General features: G+C 40.1%; 1 protein-coding gene across 2 annotated transcripts in view; it reads left to right on the forward strand.

Annotated features, from left to right (window-relative positions):
• Nucleotides 1-20,494, forward strand: part of HECW1 (HECT, C2 and WW domain containing E3 ubiquitin protein ligase 1) — a 265,943-nt gene that overhangs the window by 63,007 nt on the left and 182,442 nt on the right. Inside the window, exon 2 of one of the 2 annotated variants that reach the window (XM_086743039.1) lies at nucleotides 5,315-5,372. The exons of the other annotated variant lie outside the window; for it this stretch is intronic. Coding sequence (XP_086599165.1) covers nucleotides 5,346-5,372 — 27 coding nt within the window. The 5' untranslated portion in view covers nucleotides 5,315-5,345. The remainder of the gene's footprint in view (nucleotides 1-5,314; nucleotides 5,373-20,494) is intronic. 2 annotated transcript variants of the gene reach the window in all.

Below are 20,494 nucleotides of genomic sequence, written 5' to 3' on the forward strand. Positions count from 1 at the left end.
GCAACACCTATAGAAAATTTAATGAACAGTTGGGTTCTGTCCTGAGATCACAGTTTGCTACAGTAGTGAATACTGTTTCATTTTCTCTTCAGTCTCTGTTCATGTCAAGGGCTTAGTGGGGATATGTTTGAGATGTCACCTTGTTGGGGGCAGAAAGCATGGGTTTTGTTCGATGTTCATATGTCTTCTTGCTTCATGGAGGGTCGTGCTTCCGGACCTACGTTCTAAACTTCATCTTCGTGTATCAACATTTAATCACAGAATGGTTTGGGTTGGAAGGGACCTTTAAAGATCATCTAGTCTAACTCCTAAATAATATAATTTATAATAATGTCAGCTACTTGTTGTTAGTATTGCTACCTGATGCCCTGAAAGACTGGGCTAAACTGAGAACAGCTTAGTAGATATGCCGATTAGCAAGTAGAAGATCTGATGTGAAAATGACATGAAGATGTTGCTATCTTTTTAATTTGTCTTTGGTGTAAAACTATCAGAGATTTCATTTTATATTAGTATGTACAGGTTTTGTGCTTTTACTTCACAAAGCTAGAGTGCTTTCCATAACAGATGTAACTCTGATTTTGAGTCAGATTGAAGGCAACTGAGGTTTGTCTCTGGGCAATTAAAATCTGCAGTTAACATATTAATTATTTTTCTAATGACGTTACATTCTTTTTCTTTTTGTCTACTGAAGGGAAAAGAAAATGTCTAATTTGTATACTGATTGGTGAGATATTTAGCTAATTTACACTTGAGAATTTGTTAATATTTGTCCTGCAGTCACAAAATGGAGTGTTTATTTTAAGGGATTTTATTTATTTCCTGCTCTAGTGCGATGTCTTAAAATAGTGGCTCCAGGTAGCAGGTGTAACTAGCAAAACTGAAAAATACAGGAGCTTCTTTTAGCTGTTGAATTTGTTGAGATAGAAGGAACAAACACTTCTAGCGTAAATAACCAGTGCTACCTTTCTTCCTCTGTTCTTTAATAACTTAAAAACCTTTCAAATATCAATCTGCAGAGGTTAAAAAAGTCATTCTGATCTTTTAAATGTCATTCTGATCTCTTCAATGCAAAGACAATGCTTAAACTGTGCAGCAGACAACTGTTAATTAACAGCATATTGGGGCTGATGCTCGCAGGGGAGAAGGAAGAAGGGAGCGACGGAGAAATAGAAAAACATATCTGCGGGGAAAAAAAGCATATATGCTTTTCTGTTATTGTTAACGAATTGTTTGTTCTTGACAGAAAAGCATGTCTTTTCTGTTAGCATGGCTGGCTCTGGGGTACTCAGTCTGAAGTGGTGGCTCAATATTTGGGCAGTTGTCTGTTCTCTGTTGTACAAGATCAGCCCCTACACAAGTGGCACCAAGCCTTCAGGAATCTGAGCACTAGGTATTTATTCACTGGTGGTTCTAGAAACAAACTATTGACCACTAAGTGAAATAATTTTTCAGCCTTAAGCAGGTTTTCTTGCAAAGACTGAGTTGTTATTAACCAGCACTGCACATCATGACTGGAGATCTGTTGGGCTAATTACTGTACGAACTGCCCCGAGGCACTGAATGGTTCACGGGCTAAGAGCAAGCAATATAGAAAGCAGCAGGAGGCAAGGATACTCTAGAAATTTAAGCATATACAAGTAGGGGTGTGTACAGGTATGTAGACATGTAAAACAGGTATTGATTTTAGTGCTGATTGGCACGCTGTGCCAGCTTTACCACGATCAGGGTTTTACTTTCTGTTACCTGAACACTTAACTGCAGAAAGTGGTTTTGACTAGGGATTTGAAGCAAGATGGCAGGTACCAGCAGGATATGAGTCTTAGGATCGCTTCCGGCAGGGCATGGCATGGCTACAGATTATGTTAATAGACTTACATGATAAGCAGAAAAATCCAGAAGGTACTCAGACAGTAGTGAAGAGGCAGAATGAGGGTCAAGCATCAGCTGCAGAGACTAGAAACTGCTTCTGTACTGAGAACAAACCAGAAGGAAATGAAAAGTGGAGGAGGAGAAGGGGAGATGGAATAATAGCAGAAATGAGGGAGATAAGAAACCTGAAGGGAGAGGTGCTGAGGCGCAACTGGGCTTGTCAAAGCCAGATAGCAAACAAGAAATTTTAATGTTAAATGATGGGTGATGAAAGAGAAGGTGTTAGAAGAGTGAGAGAGATAAAAGTGGAAATCAGGAGAGAGAGTAAACATCAATTGAATCAACTTGAATTTCCCCATGTCTTCCAAAGGATAAATAGGTTAGGAAGACTCAGCTGCTAAGGGGACCCCCCTCCCTGCTTTTCACTTTTCTCCTGAATCATGCTAATCTTACACAGAGAGTTCAGAAGAAACTACTCATCGTCTGTGGATGCAGGGCTAATTTGTTGAAAACCTTTGTTGTTCTTAGACAGAAAACGAATGGGTACTCAGACTGCGAGTAGTCTTGACAGAAGGAGCACAACTCCTGTTTTCTTTAGTCTATTCCTCTCACTTCTTTATCATACAGGCTCAAAACATGATACAACTGATTTTCCTAGCCCTTAACCTGATCTGTATGTGTATGCATTTACTGAAAATAAGTGCTTTTTAGACTTTTGTTGCAATAGCAACTGGCAGACCCCGTCATAGACTGAGGAGGGCAAGTGCTGTATGAGTGCCACGTGAACACCAAATGAAAGTGCCAGGAAATGTGCTATCTAAATGTACAGACAGGAGTTCATAGGTGAGCAGAGACAAAGAATTCTAGAAAACAGTGTTCATCAGAGCGATGATAGTCTGTCTAATCACAGGCTCTCCAAATTACCTGAAGTGTGCTTAAACCGTAATTATGTTTCTGAAGCACCTTATTTAATATAAATGTGCCCCTGAGTAAATCTCATCATATGTAAGATAGCACTTTTGCTATCTGTCGCTATTAAACTTTGAACACATAGAGGTGCACATGCCACTTGTTCTGGAGCTGGGGTGTAAATAGAGGTGGTGAGAGCCTTGGCCACAGCATGGCACTGGAGCTTCCCGGACCCATGGGGTGTTGGTGGCCGCTGGGGCTTGTGTCAGGCTTGCTCTAAACCCTGAGCAAGATTTTTCTTTCTGGTTTAAATGCGTGAAGGCATTGCAACACATCCTATCTCTGTGCAAAAAGATGCTTTCTGTGATTCAGTTTTGGTTTTGCACTATGTGTGAGCCAGGCAGTTTAGGTACATCGATTTTCTCTCTTGCTTCTCCTTCACAAACTAAGTGACTTGAGGTATGTAATGCTGAGATGCTCTGAAGAACATGGGGGGAAAAATGAATTTGTTGCAAAACCTCAGGGTTGTATTGTCCGCTGCCTCCAAGCTCAGTGCGGAAGGCAGAGAGTGCATCTCCAGGGGCTCTTCCTTCCTCCAGAGCTTCACTTTGGTCATGCAGTATCCTTGGTCAGTGTAACTTGGTGGTATGGTCTGGGTGGCTTTGAAGGTGGGAGTGGAGCTGTGGGTTTTTCACATTGTCTATGGAGAATGAACCTCTCCCTTTATTGAGAAGTGTCGTTGTAGGTCAGGTTGCGAACATCCTGGCAGAGATCAGGAAAGCACCATACGTACCTTGCACTAGGCTGCCATACTATTGCTTTTGGTACTGAAGCATAAGCAGCCTCAGGTAACATTCTGTGTTTTTTCTCTCCTCTTGTCAGGAAAACAAAACTCCTGGACTACATAAAGGAAAATACTACCATATATTAATTCTTGCTGTAGGTGAAGCTATTAGGTCTAAAACTAGCTTCTGTGTGGCTGAAGAAAATTTATGTTGACTGTGGTTGTGAAAAATAATTTTGCAGTCCTGCTTATTTGGAAGCAGTTTTGTTGTGTGCATTCGTAATGGACAGCTGAAAAAAGTGTGTGTGTATGTGGATTAACTTCTCTGAGATTTGTCTTCAAAGATTATGTGGCTCTTTGCCCAACTTTGGGATCACCCTGCTTTGTTTCCAGTGTAAATATTCTTCTTAAGTAAAAGCAAAGGGCCACTAGACTGTAGAGAGTTGGTAGATTTGGGACTAAAATGGATTATGTCCATGAAATTTAGTGCTTTTTGAAAAGTAGAGGGAGATGACAAAGCAACGTGTACTTTTATTGTGTTTAATTTCATGGCTATTATGTGTTTTGAAAGTCTTTCAGTCTCAAGTGAGTATGATTAAATGGCATTGTTTTGTTTTGTAAATCTTTTTTAGCTAAACGTTTCCAAACAGTGGAACTTTTTCCTAAATCCACTACTGTGCCTGTCACTTTTGGTTCTTGGATTCATTTTTGTGCTCTTGCTGAATTCACAACTTTAGTATTGGTTTCAGTCATGTTGTTCTAAGACTTTTTCTGCCTTACCAGCTGTCGCTGAGTACACAGCAGAAACTGATGATGGGAAGGAATGTTGGGGTGGGATGGCAGTCTCCAGAGATGTGTGGCATGAGGAGACGGAGATATGGGACTGTCCTGTTGCTGAGGATGCTTTCCCTGTGTGGAGAAGCTGTAAAGTGTTGACGTGCCCCGGTCGCTAAAGAGGAGGGAGAATGAGCTGAAATACAGATGTAAATGTTGCCATTGTGTCTGAACTGTGGATGTAAACTTTTTTAAATTTGAAGTTTTATTATTGCATGTTTGCATGTTCTGTCCTTGCTCATTGGTTCCCCTGGGTTCAGATTGAAGTTTCTCTTTGTTTCATTGCTTCTCTCTGTATAGTTTCGTAATGTGTGGATTTTTGATGTGCTGGTTGAGGTTCATTAGGTTCGTTCACTGTATTTTGTGGTCTGATCTTGGACTATTAGAATTATGTTGGATATCTGGTCAGCTCGAGTGTGGTGCATTTCAATTAATTTCCTTTGTTTCTGGTCCCCACTAGTATCCAAGGTTGTCAATAAATTGATGGGAAGCAGAAATGCTGATTGGCTGCTGCCCGTCTAAGCTCACTCAATATAAGAATTTTACAATTAAGCTGACGATCCACTGATGGTGTCTCTTGTTATATCCAGACCTCTGGTTTTCTTTCCGTTTCTAAGTTAAATGAATATGATGCTTATACAGTCTGAAAAGTTTATTCTTGTTCACACCATTCTTTTTTTTTTTAAATGCATGTATTTCAGTGTTGAAGTATATGACAACATCCAGGTCTACTGGAGCATAATGTAGTACACTGTTAACGCGGGTAAGATACATACTCAGTGCTGAATAGCAGAGCAACTCAATTAAATGTTGGCAAACACGAACAGGCTTTTGTGGAAAAAACTATGTTTTTAAATGTCGCTTATGTTGGTTACGGGATACATGCTGAGTTAACCTCATTGAACTTTTCCCCAGGAATTGATGCGCTTACAATTGGCGGGTCATTATGCTGCTCCACCTGTGTAGTGTTAAGGTCAGTGTGTTTTTCTGATTATAAAACCCATCCATACCATTCCATTATAAATTCACTACCATTCATATAATGGAATGTGCCAAAGCTCGGAGCTCGTTGCAGCTGCCACTGGTCCATATTTAAGATCAAACAAAGCGGTTCAGGTAATTTGAGTACCTCTTCAACACCACGTCCAATCAAGCTTCATTTGAAGTGATCTTTTGTTGTTTCTGTTTTGTTTTCTTTTTTTGTAAACCTGCTCAGCATCCATCTGATGTCAGTGTTGGTTTTGTTTTGTTTGGCCTGCCCAAGAATTCTCATTGAATCAAGATATGGAAATGATAAGATCATAGCAAGGAGGTCCTGGGAGCAGCAGGAAACTGTAACCTGGCAGTTGCACGCATCCACGCGCAGGCAAAGCATAGAATGCATCAACCGCTCACATTCACAAGGCATTTTCTGAAACCTGCAGCTTCTAACCATGAATTAATTCTGAGCCATCACGGCAGACACTAATGTGAGAGAGAGATGCAGGAATGTATGACTGGCACTAACCACTTACTAGGGGGAACCTGTGAGATGATGTGCATGCGTAACACTCTGCTGCTGTTTGCATCTTCCTGCACAGCTTACTCTTCCGAATTGTCATGCATTGTCAAAGAGAGCCAGAATGTGCACTAAAGCTTTTCTAGTGTTATTTCTGTCACTGAAATGTTGTTACGGTTGGGGGTTTTGTCTGTATGTTTGCTTCTGCATTTTCCTTTGTTACTAATCATCCAAATAACTTTAATTCTGTGAAGAGTAAGAATTCAGTGAATAGCCATGTGTGTAATAGGTCATTATGTTCTTCCAGTTCCATGAGGATGTATCCTTTCTGTGTTAAGTTTTGCACTTTGTAGAGCCTCTGGTGCTGGCAGTTTTGCTGGGGAGGAGGGTATTTTGAGCCTCTGTGCAAATGACGCAGTCTTGTAATTACCGAAGAAGTACATGCAGCCTCTTGATTATGACAACTGAGAATTTTTGTGACCGTGTCCAACAGCACTCCTCCTTTCACCTCTCTGTAGCTGAAAACTCAGTGGTATTCCACACTAATGCAGTGTGAATCTGTGAAACTTTCCCAAATGTATACGTGATGTACAGTGCATGCAGTCTCATAAAATGTGGTGAAGAGTCATGGGAAGACTCTTTGGTGAAAAGTAATCTTTGAAGCTTATGCAAAATTTTCACCACCTGACATTTCACATGACAATAATTTGAATTTTGCAGCTATTGCATCAGGTAAGTACATCTTCAGAGGTATTTGGCAGTTTCTTTTATTACTCTGGGAAAAAAAATGTATTTTGATTAAGCCACAGTCCAAAAACTAAATGAAATATTCCCCCAAAAAGATGATGCAGGTCATTGTAGGAGTGCATGTTTTTTCTCAAGTGAAGAATCTCAAAAGGAAGGGCATATTTAATAGCAGAAAGGATATAAAAAGATTTGAGAAAAGGTTTTTTGTTTGTTTTTTTTTTAGTAAAGCAGAGCGCATAATACATTTTACATCATTTTCAAGTTCATCTGTGGTGATGAATCTTCACAAGTTTTAAACAAGTGCCTCTCTCACTGCTGCCTAAGTATCTTAACAAATTTGGGCACTTACATACAACACACAGGAGATCTTAGAGGTTGTATTAAATACGTCCCACCAAGAATACTGCCAGAAATAGGTAGCTGACATGACAGCAGGAAGAAAGTAAATTAACTACTTGCTGCAGCGTATTCAACTGGCTGTGATGCTTTGTCTCCTCAGGGGAGTCTTCCATTTAAGATAAGTTTGGTCTTCAGTCTACGTGGACAGCTGTCTTCAGATGTATCAAAGTGATGCAAATCATAAGTACTTGTCACAAAGTGCTGTCTATTAGATCTGTCACCTACTTTTTATTGACCAGATTCATTAACTGAAAATGCAGCTTTGGCTCTGTTTCTACTGCTCTCCTCTATGTATGGAGGGGAGAAACCAAAATACTTCTTAAATTGAAGAAAGTCATTCCTCAGTCCCCTGCCCCACCTTCCCTCTCCTCATCCACTATGGAAAACATGTTGAACCAAGTTGTTTACAACAGTATTTGCAGCTGTTACTGGACACTTTTTTCTCCGTTATTATTAGTAAAAATTGGTTTTGTTTTTGTTTTTTTTTCTCAGTCTCAGCATGGACTACGTCAGGAAAAGCAAACCAGATGCACAATCTAGTCTATGTCAATGAACAGTATATACCTGCAAGGGCATTTACTTGACTTTGCAGATAAGCCTTTTGAGCTGTGTGTAGGCATTTGAGATAAGTGCCAGTATTTGTGAGCAACAGGAAGACTTGCTGGGCACAGGGAGCACAGGACCCTTCCATAGCCTTGAGTAGGCCTTAGCACTATTCACAGCCCTATGTTTAAGTACCTAATTTAGTTTAATAAATTAGTTTCCCTGAATATACTCTATATAATCAACCGAGTAAAGTCATGCTCTTAGCGGTATTTTAGAGCACCTTTTTCTCTCCTGTAACTGCATAACCAATATAGAGCAGTTAGGTTTATTCAAGTGCCTAAATCCCAATGCAGGCTGTAAAGAATTGGAATGGAAAAGTAGAAATGCAGCCAAAAAAAATGTTATGGCACAATCAAAAGAAGGTCTCAGTTGGAAAGTAGTTAGTGCTCTTGAATGTGGTGGCTCCTGCAAGTCAGTTCTGGCTTTTCAATGGTCTTCTCTGGATGAGTCAAAGAACAGCATATTAACCTTTCACTTTGGATTTAGTCCTTCATTAGGGAAGAGGGCTTATATTGATCCATTGCTTATAAAAATCAGCTTTGGTGTGAGCTTTATGTTAGATTTGATCTATTGGTGGCCACTATAGCATATGTGCTTTTTGTAGTATGCTATGTGTTTACATTAAGACACAAAACAATGTTTTATTTTTTAAAAAGCCTTTAATTAGAGTTTAACACGTGTAAAGTGCATCGTTTTAATCACACAGGCTACTTAACGAAAAAAGATTTATTCGTGTTCCTATGCCAAACATTGCTAGTGTAGCATTGTTACCTGTGGTTTATTTAGCACTCAACATACAGAAAAACCTTTCCTTTACAGTGTAGTTCCTAAGCAAAAATAAACAACAAAAAAATCATTTATAGGAATTATTTTTCATAAAACAGCACACATATGTAGAACCTGTACTGAAACCTATTTGCTAGGCAAAAGTCTTCCCGCATATCCAAAATAAAACATTTTGCAACCCCTTTGTTCTATGCTGTACCTTAGACACTTGCATTGCCTTTCCTTTTGCTAATGATAACCAAAAAGATGTAAAAAGTGTGTTTTGAACTTCGCAATTCTTTTCATATGTTTATTTGATAGGCAGAAGAGCCGACAGATCCACTAAAATCCATTTGAGTGCAAAAGGTGTGGTGGCTGGCCAACCTGCAAACATGAAAGAAACCTCCCCACTTGTCCTCAGCTTAGGCGCTGGTGGTCCTGGCAAAGGCAGCAGATGGGAGGTAGCGGTAGGAGGAGAGGTGGAGCTATGAACTGGAGCCCTTGCTCTCTTCGTGTCTTTTGAATTCGAGCAATATAAACATTGACTTGGATGATAGTTATATCTTAATAAAGAAATTCAGAAATAGATTAATTTCTGGCACAATTCCTTCTTCCTGTTTACATTGGTCTGTATTTCCAGGACTAGTTTAATTGAAAGAACAATTATTTGTATTTGCTTATTATCTGTCAGCCTTGTAAGGGAATAAATACATTTGGGAAAGCACAATGGAGTTTAAGGGCACCAGCAGAAACAAAGATGTGTTAAAAACCAGCACAACCAAATAACACTGTCGTTCAAGTTATTAGGAAAAGAGCACTTTGCAAGGAAATTTGGTGATATATTTGCCGTTCTTCCTGTTACATCACAGAAGTGGAACACTGTGAAGATGGTGTTTTCTGTCTAACCTTGAGTATTTAGGAATTTAAAAGAACCCAGTGGGGACAGGATCTGCTTCAAAGTCTGCTGAAGTCAAGAGGAGCCTTGCTGTTGCATTCAGGAGAGGTGAGATCAGGCCTAGGCTGAATTCAGTTCAGAGGAACTGAAAAGTTTTATGCGAATCCATACTTGCATGCACAAGCCGTAGTCCGCGCTGGAGAACGGTACGTTGATGACATTGGAAACAGTGTCTGCACTGCGTGCCTTTGGAGTTCTGACGCTACTTTAAAATCTCTTGTTGCTGTACTGTCTGCTGTCAGCTTGAAACTCATGGGCCTTTGAAAATTCTGAGATAAAAGGCTTTATAATTTATTTTGGTGAAATACAAATATGCTTTTAACTTTCAGAAATTTCGTACTGGACACATACTTTGCTTCCATAGTGTTTTGCAGCTTTACTCTTGCATGGCATGTGGAAATAGTTTAGTTTTGACATGTGCAAGTATTTTGATTTCACTGGGAAATTTAAGTCTATTCTCAATGTGGCCTATCTCTTTAAAGCCAACAGAGAAGCTGGCTGAAAAAAGCCATTATATGTGAGAGTCTATATAATAAAAGACTAATTAAAATCTGTGAATGTTTAATTTTATTAATATTAAATCATTTACAGAGCTAGGTGCATAATGAAAAAAAAATGTTCTAGAATACACTGGGAAAGCTCTGTCAAATACATTATCTCTGACTCTTATGTGAATATATACTTTAATTGCATTGGGAATTTTAAAATGAAAAATATAAATGAGATTTTTTTTTGTACTTGCAATTTAAATTAGTCCATTCTTCATGACAATGAATTTTCATCTCTATGAATTTCTTTACTTCTTGAAGAAAAATTATATGCTTGATGCCTCCTTTAACATGGGAGAAAAAATTCACACTGGATTTACTAGTAAGCTGGAAGTCTGACACAGAATCCATATAAAAAGTATAAATGTGTTTTGTTTCATCTGTAACTAAAATTTTCCACCAAGATAAGAACGCAAGGGACTCTGTGTGACAAAATACTAATTAGGGAGAGTGGAACTGGAAAGCAAATAGTGTTGTACTATATATTAGATCAGGTCCTGTTCCCACTGAAATCGCTTTGATTAGATTTGTTACGTTTTTGTAATGGCTTTTGAAATACTGTAACACCTATTTCTCCAGACCTGTATACATGAGGAAATTCCCTCGTGTGAGACTGTGTATAATTTTTTATAGCCTCTTTTCCTGGGGTGATCAGACTTCTCCAGTTGCACTTTCTGTCACTCCCTTACCTAATTACTTTTGAAGCCGTTGGCTAATTTCAAGTGAAACAGAGAGCAGTAGTTGTCTTTGAGATAATTAAGGTTGTACGGGTCCCAGGGGCTGGGGAGAGGAGGGAGACCCAAGTTGGGACCGGAAGACAGGCAAGGTAGACCCCATCAGTCACTCACTCCAGCAGCTGAGACAGTTGCTGGGATTGTTTGTACCTTTGCTTTGGGTGGGGCTTTTTTTTGGTTTTTTTTTTTTTTTGCAGAGGCATGGACAGGAAAAAGCTGGGACTTTAGTAGAGGTTTGATGGTGGTGATGGATAGAGCTCTGCAGGAAAGCAGCTTCATTAATTCCACTGCTAACAAGGCTGCTTGGTTTTGTTTCCAGGAATGCTTTCTGAATCAGACCTGAAAGTCTTTAATACAAACATTTGACTTCTAGTTAAAGGTTAGAAAAATACAGCAGTGAAGTTAATGTGTCACTGCTATTGAGAGAGAAAGTACCAGAAACATTAGTATGTGCCATTAAGCTAATGTGTTACAAGTGATAAATTGGTCAAATTAATGTATTTTCTGTTTGCAGGTTTTACAGACAAATGAATTCTTGCAGTGCTTGAGAATCCCTAATGGAAATACCTGTTCAAAAGTCAAGTTTTAACCTCATTGACATTCCAGTTTTACTACCTAAGGTTAAGTTGAATAGCATTTTATCTAGCAAGTAATATCATCGAAAGTAGCATCCCTGAACCAAAGCGTGCTTCATTGATTTGTGCATGGAATTGGACAGTAGGTAGTTCTCATTGTCCTTAGGAGAACAGAAGTGATTCCCATGTCAAGACATCCTAGCAGGGTATAGCTGCTTGCATGGCCACAGCCTTGCTGCGTGACGATGGGGGTGCCTTGGTCGTTCTTCCAGAACTAAGGTTTAATGCCTGCAGGACCGAATAGTTTTCCAGCTAACTTACTTGTGCAGGCTTCTATAAACAGTAGTTAATTAAACTGTAGACTTTCATTGCAATGCCCTAGAACCTAATCCTTGATGGATTTAGGACACTTCCTTGACAGAGAGGTTGTTACCAGAAACGTAGATTAAAAAACCTTCTCCTTTAGTCCTTACTTTAAGTGCTGTGTTACAAACTGTAATTACTTCTCTTCTGTGAGGATTCAATGGCAGCAAAAAAGCATTGAGTTAAGTCTAACTGATGGTCCTCATTAAAATTAGATGAAACTATGCCTTGAACCTTAATTCAGAACCATTCTCACGCTTTTTTCTGTGGGTGAGTGAAATACAACTTTTCTGGTCAACTTTGCAGATGTTCTTCCTCTTTGAAAACTCTCCTGAAACCTTTTGACCACAGGACCACAAACCCTTTTGAAGTGGAGTAAAAGAGAAAAGAGTACATTTACTCATACAGTAATGTAAGCAGACGTACGTGCCTGTACGTATGATTGTGTGATATGACATGGTAATATTTAATTATTGTATTAGAGGTGTACTAGCAGCAAAGTAAGTATGGATGAAGTTCAGAAATCATATGTTCATGGCAGAACTTGCCCATCTCTATGTGTGGGTCCAGTTTCTCTTGGTGATGGGAGTCAGCGGGGCTTGTCTCTCTTCTACATTTATTTTCAGTTGGAGGAGCTTACATCAGTTTGTCTTTCTTCATCTTACTTGATCTAGTTCTCCTCCAGTTGTTCTGGGTGGTTTCTGCTTTGAAAATCTGCTTTATGCCCATACTTGTTTTCCACGGGGAAACTACCAGCCTACCTTTTATCCAAACTTGGCTAGCAGTTCCCCAGAAAAAGTTCAAATGTAGCTCAGAATTGTCTTAAAACGGCCCAGAGGAAAACAGAGTCCCTGAATGCAGCTTCTGTTCTCTCGTGTAGGGTTATTTTTGTGCCTTAGATAAAGCCATCACACATTCTGTTTGTAAAACCTGAATCTTGTTCCTCAGTTAAAGACTCTAATACCCTTTAAATGTTTCCTCTTGGGATAGTTTGTCCAGTTTCTTTGCTTTCTCATGAATACAATTTTAGTAGCAATTTATTATGATTTCTAAAATCAATGCATAAACAACTTTTAATGAAGATGAAACAGTAAGTAGCAATCTGGTTTGGCGATACGTATCTGAGGCTAGTTTTACCTGCCCAGGAACAGAGAAATCTCACCCTTTAAACTATGCTTTGTGGGTTCTATCAGTAGTATTAAGTTTTTAAAAGCGTCAGGATTATTTTCAAGAATAAAATACTGGATCTGAGGCATTACTAAGCATAAGTCAGTTTTCCTTTACTGTTTTTCAGTGCAAATTAAGAACTCTTGATCCTCAAAACCTTTGTTATAATATCATTTTCTTTAAAAAAAAAAAACCCAACACAATGAACTTTAGATATTTATAAAGAAATAATTACAAAAATTATGGAGATGTTGCCATAACCTCTCCAAGAGTATACAGACATAAGAAGTCAATCTATTGAGAACAAGCATGCTTAAATGGCAAACTCTTAACACTTGTAAGCAGTTTTCTTCTGCCCTCCAGCATGCAGTAATGACGAGTATGTTCCAGTGTCTGATGTTCTAGTTTAAATCTATGAGGGATTTCTTTTCTTTTGAAAAAAATGAAGAATATGTTGGATTCTATTAGTAGAATTGCATAGGAAAAAAAAACATTCAGGTATCATGGTCTGAAAAATATATTTTAAATGAATCCTAACCCATTAAATTACAGATTTGTTTCTAGGTTTTGAGATCTCGTTCTAAGAGTAGTTGCTGTGATCTGTGTCCTAAAGTGCAACTTACTGCTCTACATATTTGTCTAATGTGTTTTCCAGCAGAATAGGTTATAGCATGGATGAAACCATTTGAAGTCTTTTAGTTAAATTATGAAGTCTTAGTTTTCCAGGTCTGGATTAGCCCTTATTAACTGTAGCCTTTGAAATTTATATGGGTTTTCCTTTGCTTTACAAAGTCGCTTTGTTCCACATTGAAGTCAGGGGGAGTTTTGCCTTTAATTTTATCAGAAGCAGGATCAAGCACACTCAAGTGGATGGCATTTCTGTATTTGTCTGGGGGTGATATGGTAATAACAGGAGCTCTGTAGCCAATTAATTTTGAAATGCCGGAGAATATTCTAGGCCTCGTTAAAAGGTAGAAGATGGAGCTGAGGACATGTTCCGAAGCTGGTGTCTAGTTGAGAGACTGGTTTATTGCAATGGTTTGTTGTTGTTCATAGATCAAAGGAGTGGTTGATGTAGGCAGTCATACTCGACAGCTTGGTAATAATACCTACTTGCCTTAGCCCTGCCTCTGTGCTAGAGGAGGTGAAGATACCGACACTTTAAATCACTTTTCTCTTAAAGAAATATAGATGAGGGTAAAAAGCATGACAGGGTGTAGGGGCAATGAGTGAAACAGGAGATTTAAAATGTTCTCTTTGCTGTGGAGGAGAGGTCAGCCACCATAGGCAGCTGGAAGGAACGATGAGTGAAAAGAGCCTTCAATTCCTCCTGGGTTTTGTGTGTTTATTGTCCCCACATGCTAATCCAGTGCCTGTCCTTGGCTGGAACAGCAAGTGGTGCCTTGTGCCCTATCCCTTCCTACCTATGAGTGGGGAGAGTTGTAATATTGACGAGTGAGGAAGAGGAGATATGCCCTGAGAATGAAAAGGGATGGGAAAGAGAGGAAGATGTATGGGCTGTGATGTGAGGAATGTGGCATAGAGGAACAGGGACTTTGCTGACAGCCTGAAATAGAGGGAGGCAGTAGGGAAACAGTATGCCGCTTTTGCATGGAAAGGAACTCATGGTATTGACAAAAATTTTACAGGTCATAGTAATGATAAATGTCTTGTGGTGTGTGTACATGGAGCTATTTGTGCTGCACAGAGGAGTGCCCAGGCAGAGGGGGAAGCGGAGGTGGTGGGAATATTGCATGGGCAGATCTGAGCTCTGCAGGATAAATCCTTTGATACACACACATATAAACCTGTTTGCAAAGATTCATATTCACGTCTGAGGGGAGGTTAATATTAAAAACTTCAGTTTTGGTATCTCTGCTTGGTTGCTTTCTGTTGCCTTTTACTGTGTGTGTGTTTTATACATAATAAGCTATGCCTGATACCTATGGTAATGCATTAGACAGCTCTTCTGTCTGGTAGCAATATACACTACAGACATCACACAAGCTTTGTTTTTTAGCAAAACAGGTGTCATGGTGGAAGGTATAATGTGTTCTTAATGACAGAGAATGGTAGGATTTTTAGACCTCTCACATATCATGAAAAATTAAGAGTTCTTTCTGCAAAAAGTTTTCAGAGAAGGCTCTGGGGAAGAGATATGGGAAATGTGGGACTGTGCTTCTGAGCAGAGAAATGACTGTACTTAACAGTTCTGGGAAACATACATTGCTGGATATCTTTCTGCAGTTCATATTTACATCATTTTGTTAGTAGTCTCTTAAATTTTGCAAGATGTCTTCACTGCTTTTCCTGTAAACCTCTGCTATGTTTACTGGTATTACACTTTTGAAAAGATCTGTAAATAAAGTGTATACAGTATACTGAGTGTTTTCTTTTATTTTCTCTGCTTTGACTTTCTCTGAATGTACCATCTAGTTTGCAGTTTTATAGTTGCCTAGACAATCAGACTGTTCTTAAATAATCATATGGTTTTTTAATATGCCTTAGGTTTCTATTTCACATGTCTGGATGTACTTAGAATACACATTTTCTGCCACCCTCAGGAGTGCTTTGCCTGCTTGTCTTTATATAATATAAAATCTTGTAGCTTGAGAGATTCATACACAGGTCTGGCTCCTTCCAATCTAACCTGACATGTCTAACCTTGGATCCCAACAGTCATCTACTCCTTAAAAAGGTGATCAAGAGAGGTGGAGCTGAATCCTCTGTTGGAAAGCCTTACCTGAGTCTCAGTCTTCTTTGGGAGGAGCTTGTCCTTTCCCTTTGGAAACCTGCATTCCTAAATTAGGTGACTCAAGTACTGAAGCTTGAGTTGGATAAATCAGGGATCTTGTTAATGCGATCAAAGACTGATCTTTTGCATGGACAAAGTACTTGAAGAACTGAAGCCCCTGATTACAAAAATCTATCAGGTAAGAGATGTCTATTATTGTGTGCTGTGCAGAACCTGAAACAGGGCATCCAGTGTGGTCAGGGCTTCTCAGTGGGAGTATCAGTTGCTCACAGAAGAGCAGCAGTGTTTTTAGCCTGCAGAAGAGAAGAGCATCCCTGTTCATACCTTCTGCCTCTTAAAACCCCTTTGGATTAAATAGTGTTCTTGGGAGACTTGCAGAGTCCAGCTGTGCAGTGGACCTGATGAATGCAGTGATGATTCTTAAACAGACTGCTGTGGAGCACTCAAGCTTTTTAGGACAAATTTTTGCTAAGAGTGATGCATCTCTGCTTTAAATAGTGGATTAAACCCATTCCAATGCCTGGTACAGAATGATTGCTTTTCATCTTGCAGTGATTGTTATTCATAAATATTGTCCTTGGGTTTGAAAAGATGAGGAGCAGAGATTTTTAGTCTTCAGCACCACAGTTACTAGGACTGTGTATCTGTGAAGCTGACGTGGTCCACACTGGCCTTTATGAGGATGCGTGTTAAGAGAGGCTGTGTTACCCTACCGACGAATGCTTTATAATGCACATGTTGAGAGGTGGTTACTGTCCTGCCTATGTCTGGTACTGCAGCAGTACTTCACCTGCTTCTGATTTTAAAACCAACCAAGTCAAAAATATAAATTTCCTGTTATATGCACCAGCAAAGGCGAGCATTGTGGACTTTGGAGTATTTGATGGTAGCATATGAGCAGATCTTGAGGTTATTTCTCTTTAACCTTGTAGTGTGGAAAGAACAGAGCAAAACTGTTCAATGTTGCCTTGGTTTAAGATGTTACCATGTCGACCCTTTTATTACTCCTTACAGTTACCTTTCTGGGATTTTATATTCAGGCCATATCACATGTTTACCAGTTCTTGTGTACCTGAATATGTCCTTTAAAAATATTGGCAGTGTTTTCATATTTTTTTTTTCTGTTATAGGTAAGTCTGATTGCTGTTTCTCATCCCTTGCTGTGCCAAACTGCTGAGACAAGACTGTTTTTCTGCTACTGATTTAAAGAAATTAAGAAATTATTTTTGTCCTTAGCTGCATTCTATTGCAGAAACTTCCCAGTGGTTTATGTAATGAACTGTGAGTGGATTGTCACTGTGTCAATACAAATATGTTGAATGTAGGATTGTTGGTTGCTCTTAGTTAGACATAAGTAGTCTATAGCATATAGAGCCTTGGAGTGGTCTCATCTAAAACTAGTAAAATATCATTTTGTTCAGAAATTTGTTTGATTTATGTACTTGCAGGAGTACAAATCATAATTCTTGGAATAATTTAATTGGAAATGTGATATGTGTATCTTTCAGTATGCTGTCTTGGGTTCATTAGACAGCACTCTTCTCTTTCTGGAAGAAGTAAAACAAAAAAAAGCGTTGTTGTGGTTTTGTTTAGTGAGGGGGGGCCTAAGGTGGCAGCTTCTGTAGGAAACTGCTAGAAGTCGCTCCCCTTTGTACAGTGGACTTGGCCGGGCCTAGGGCGGACCCACTGCTGGCCAAGGCCAAGCCAATTGGTAGCAGAATGTTCCATGACCATGGTGGAGCAGGTTGTCCCCCTGCAGCCCATGGAGGTCCACGGAGGAGCAGAGATCCACTTGGAGCCCATGAAGGACCCCGTACCGGGGGAGGTGGATGCCTGAAGGAGGCTGTGGCCCATGGAGGGCCCGCTGGGACAGCTGTTCTGGAGGGACTGCACTTCGTGGAAGAGATGACCCACGCTGGAGCACTTTCAGGAAGGACTGTGGCATAGGGGTGGTACCCCACAACGGAGCAGGGGAGGAATGTGAGGAGTTCTTCCCCCGACCATGAAGCAGTGACGTGAAACAACGTGTGATGAACTGACCACGACCCCCATTCCCTCTTCCCCCCTGTGCCGTTCGGAGGGGGGAAGGTGGTAGAGATAATGTTAAGCTTGGGAAGAGGGAGGGGTGGGAGGAGGTTATCTTGTTCTCTGTCTCATTATCCTGCTGTTTGTAGTAATAAATGAATAGTTTTCCCCAAGTTGAGTCTGTTTTGCCCGTGATGGTAACTTTAAGGATTTCTCCCTGTCCTTATCTCAAACCTTGAGCCGTTTTTCCTTATATGATCTCTCCCTATTCTCTCGGAGGGTGGGGGGAGTGAGAGAGAATCTGCGTAGTCTGGTCCCGATCGGGGCTGAACTACGACAGTTATTAATATTTTTCCTCACTTTTCTGAACTCCAAGAATTTCCCTTCAATCACTGTCCTGTATTCTAACTTCCGCCTGCTTGTGCCCAGGAGATCGTTTAAGTGTTCTCAGAAAATGTGGACTACTCTTAACTGTACTTTGTAGATGCTAAGAGTACCCCTGGTTACTGCACTGCCAGGTTTTGCAGCCTTATGACTAACAGGTCTGCATTGGGAATCAATCCCACCCACCGGCACCGAACCTTGCAGAGTTGACCTTGAGGCCAACTCTTTCATTTTGATTCTAATTTGTGCAGTGATTTGCACATCACTGAAGCAAAGCTAAATGAAAGAGGATACATTAACATAGCTGTACAGCTAGACTGGAAACGCATAAAGGTCAGGAAATGGAAAAATGAACTACCTAATAACATCCATTTGCGCCATTGCTGATGTATAATGGCTTTGATTTCCGATTAGTGTTTATTATCGACATAAATATATATATTGTGCCACAGATGTGCAATATTGAGACAAATGCTCTTAAAGTTCCTTAGTGTTATTGTGGCGTGCATCCCTCTGAAATGTTTGCAGCCTTTGTTTCAGTCTTCCCAAGAGCAGCAGTTTCACCTATATATTCTGTAATGTCTTGCGGGGAAAAGAGTGTCAGTGGACCGTGAAAGCCTGTGACTCCCTTGTACTATTAATTGATTCCTTTGCAGCTCTGATAAACCATTCCTGTGCCTCTCAAATAAATGGCCCGATCCTACAAAGTTCTCTGTGCTCTCCAAATCCTTTGGCTTCATAGCATTCTCCAATCCCAAGCCTGATGATTTTCATGTTGGGTTTTATGTTTTCAGCAAGACACATGTTAAGCCATTTGGAGAAGATTTTGTATAGCTCCATGCACTGGATTTGGCTGTACTATAAGCTATGCTTTAAAAATCCTTTTTGTACTAAGAGTTACACTAAGAGTTATAAGAGAATACTAACAATTCTTCCAAAATTCAAATGTCCAAAGTGATTTTTGTCATATTATGATAAATAAAGAGCTGTGGTAGATGGAAGTATGTTGATGGGGGGCAGTTACGGTAGCTGAAACTGTAAACTTGATTGTAGCTGACTTTTGAACTGTATTTCTTCTTACTTGTATATTGCCTTGTGTTTTGTAGTCAATTGTACTGCGCTCACAGTGACGGAAAATGGAAATATTCTCTTGGTTGACAATTTGCTGTGCAGGTACCACCTGCTGTGTTAAAAGGACTGTCCCTGGGCAGAAAGAATTAAATCTGTGTACTTTATTTATCTTTTCCTGGCTCAGAGTTAGACAGAGGGAGAGTGTACCTTCCCTGAAAGCTTGTGAGTTGTGTCAGCTATGGGGCCCTCTGGGCTACAAGTTGGGGAAGCAGATGGGGAGAAGATGGAGAGCAGCAGGCCTGCAGTGGGAGTGGAGATGAGAAGGTTCCTGGGAAGAACAGGGAGCAGATCCTGCAACAATTCTTCAGGGCTATGAATAGCAAGAGAGTTTGCTCTGAGGAAGGACTTCATGTTGCTGGGGTGAGAGCAAGGCTAGAGGGGAAAGTCCTGCTCTGTAAGGAGCAGCAGTGAGATTCATTCTCCTGTCTTTTTGCTTTCACCCAGCTTTTTCACTCTTCCACCCAACAGAGCTGAGTTTCCTGTCTTTCTGAACTTACCTGATTCTAATTTATGCTTGCGTAAAACAATTCTACATACTGAAGGCCCTTCTGATGGGCTTGCCTTCAGGGTAAAGGTCTGCCTCTAAGCTTTGGCTTGCAGAGTCCCATCATATCACCTTTCAATGACCATGGTCACTGTTGCTTTCCTGCTCGTCTTTCTTTTTTAATCTATCTTGGCTCCTCCTTGTCTTCTACAAAACACATAAGCCTTCCAAATGAAGGCTAAAAGCTTATCAGGAGAATCTTCATCTCTGGTGGAGAAACAAGAGACTGACTCCACATCTGATTTGCCTATGATACCAGATCACTACTGGCTTGTTAAATTTTCAGATGGATAGATGTGCTGTATCCCAAACTTCCTGTCCTACAAAGCTATCTCATTGTCTTTCTCAGTACTTGCACTTCAAATTCTGGTTGCAATGATACTTGCAGGCATCTGGATGACTACATATGTCTTACTTCGAGCTCACTGTTATGCTGGCTAATGCTGTCACCCTGTTCCCTTTAATTTCTTCATCTGACGGTGCTCCAGTGTTGGGTTGTATTTCAGTCATATAGTATCTTTGGTATGAACAGTAAAATTCCGTTGTACCACTGTTTCATGAAGGACTGTAGCCCGTCGGTGGGACCCCACAATGGAGCAGGGGAGGAACGTGAGGAGTTCTTCCTCCAACCATGAAGCAGCGGCCTGAAACAGCGTGTGATGAACTGACCGTAACCCCCATTCCCTTTTCCCCCCTGTTCCATTCAGGAGTGGGAAAAGTCCCCCTTTGTCTGAACAAAGAATTGAGCTGGATCCTTGCAGAAGCTTAGCTGAGATCTATCTCTATATTGCTAAAGCATCATCTACCTTTCTGACATGATTTAAAATAATCCCCTCCTCCCCTCGCAAAAAAAAAAAAAAGAAAAAAAAATCCATAACATCAAGTCCTACAGCTCTCCA

The sequence above is a fragment of the Chlamydotis macqueenii genome, chromosome 2 (assembly GCF_036417535.1).
Source record: "Chlamydotis macqueenii isolate bChlMac1 chromosome 2, bChlMac1.mat, whole genome shotgun sequence".
NCBI classification, from domain to species: Eukaryota; Metazoa; Chordata; class Aves; order Otidiformes; family Otididae; genus Chlamydotis; species Chlamydotis macqueenii.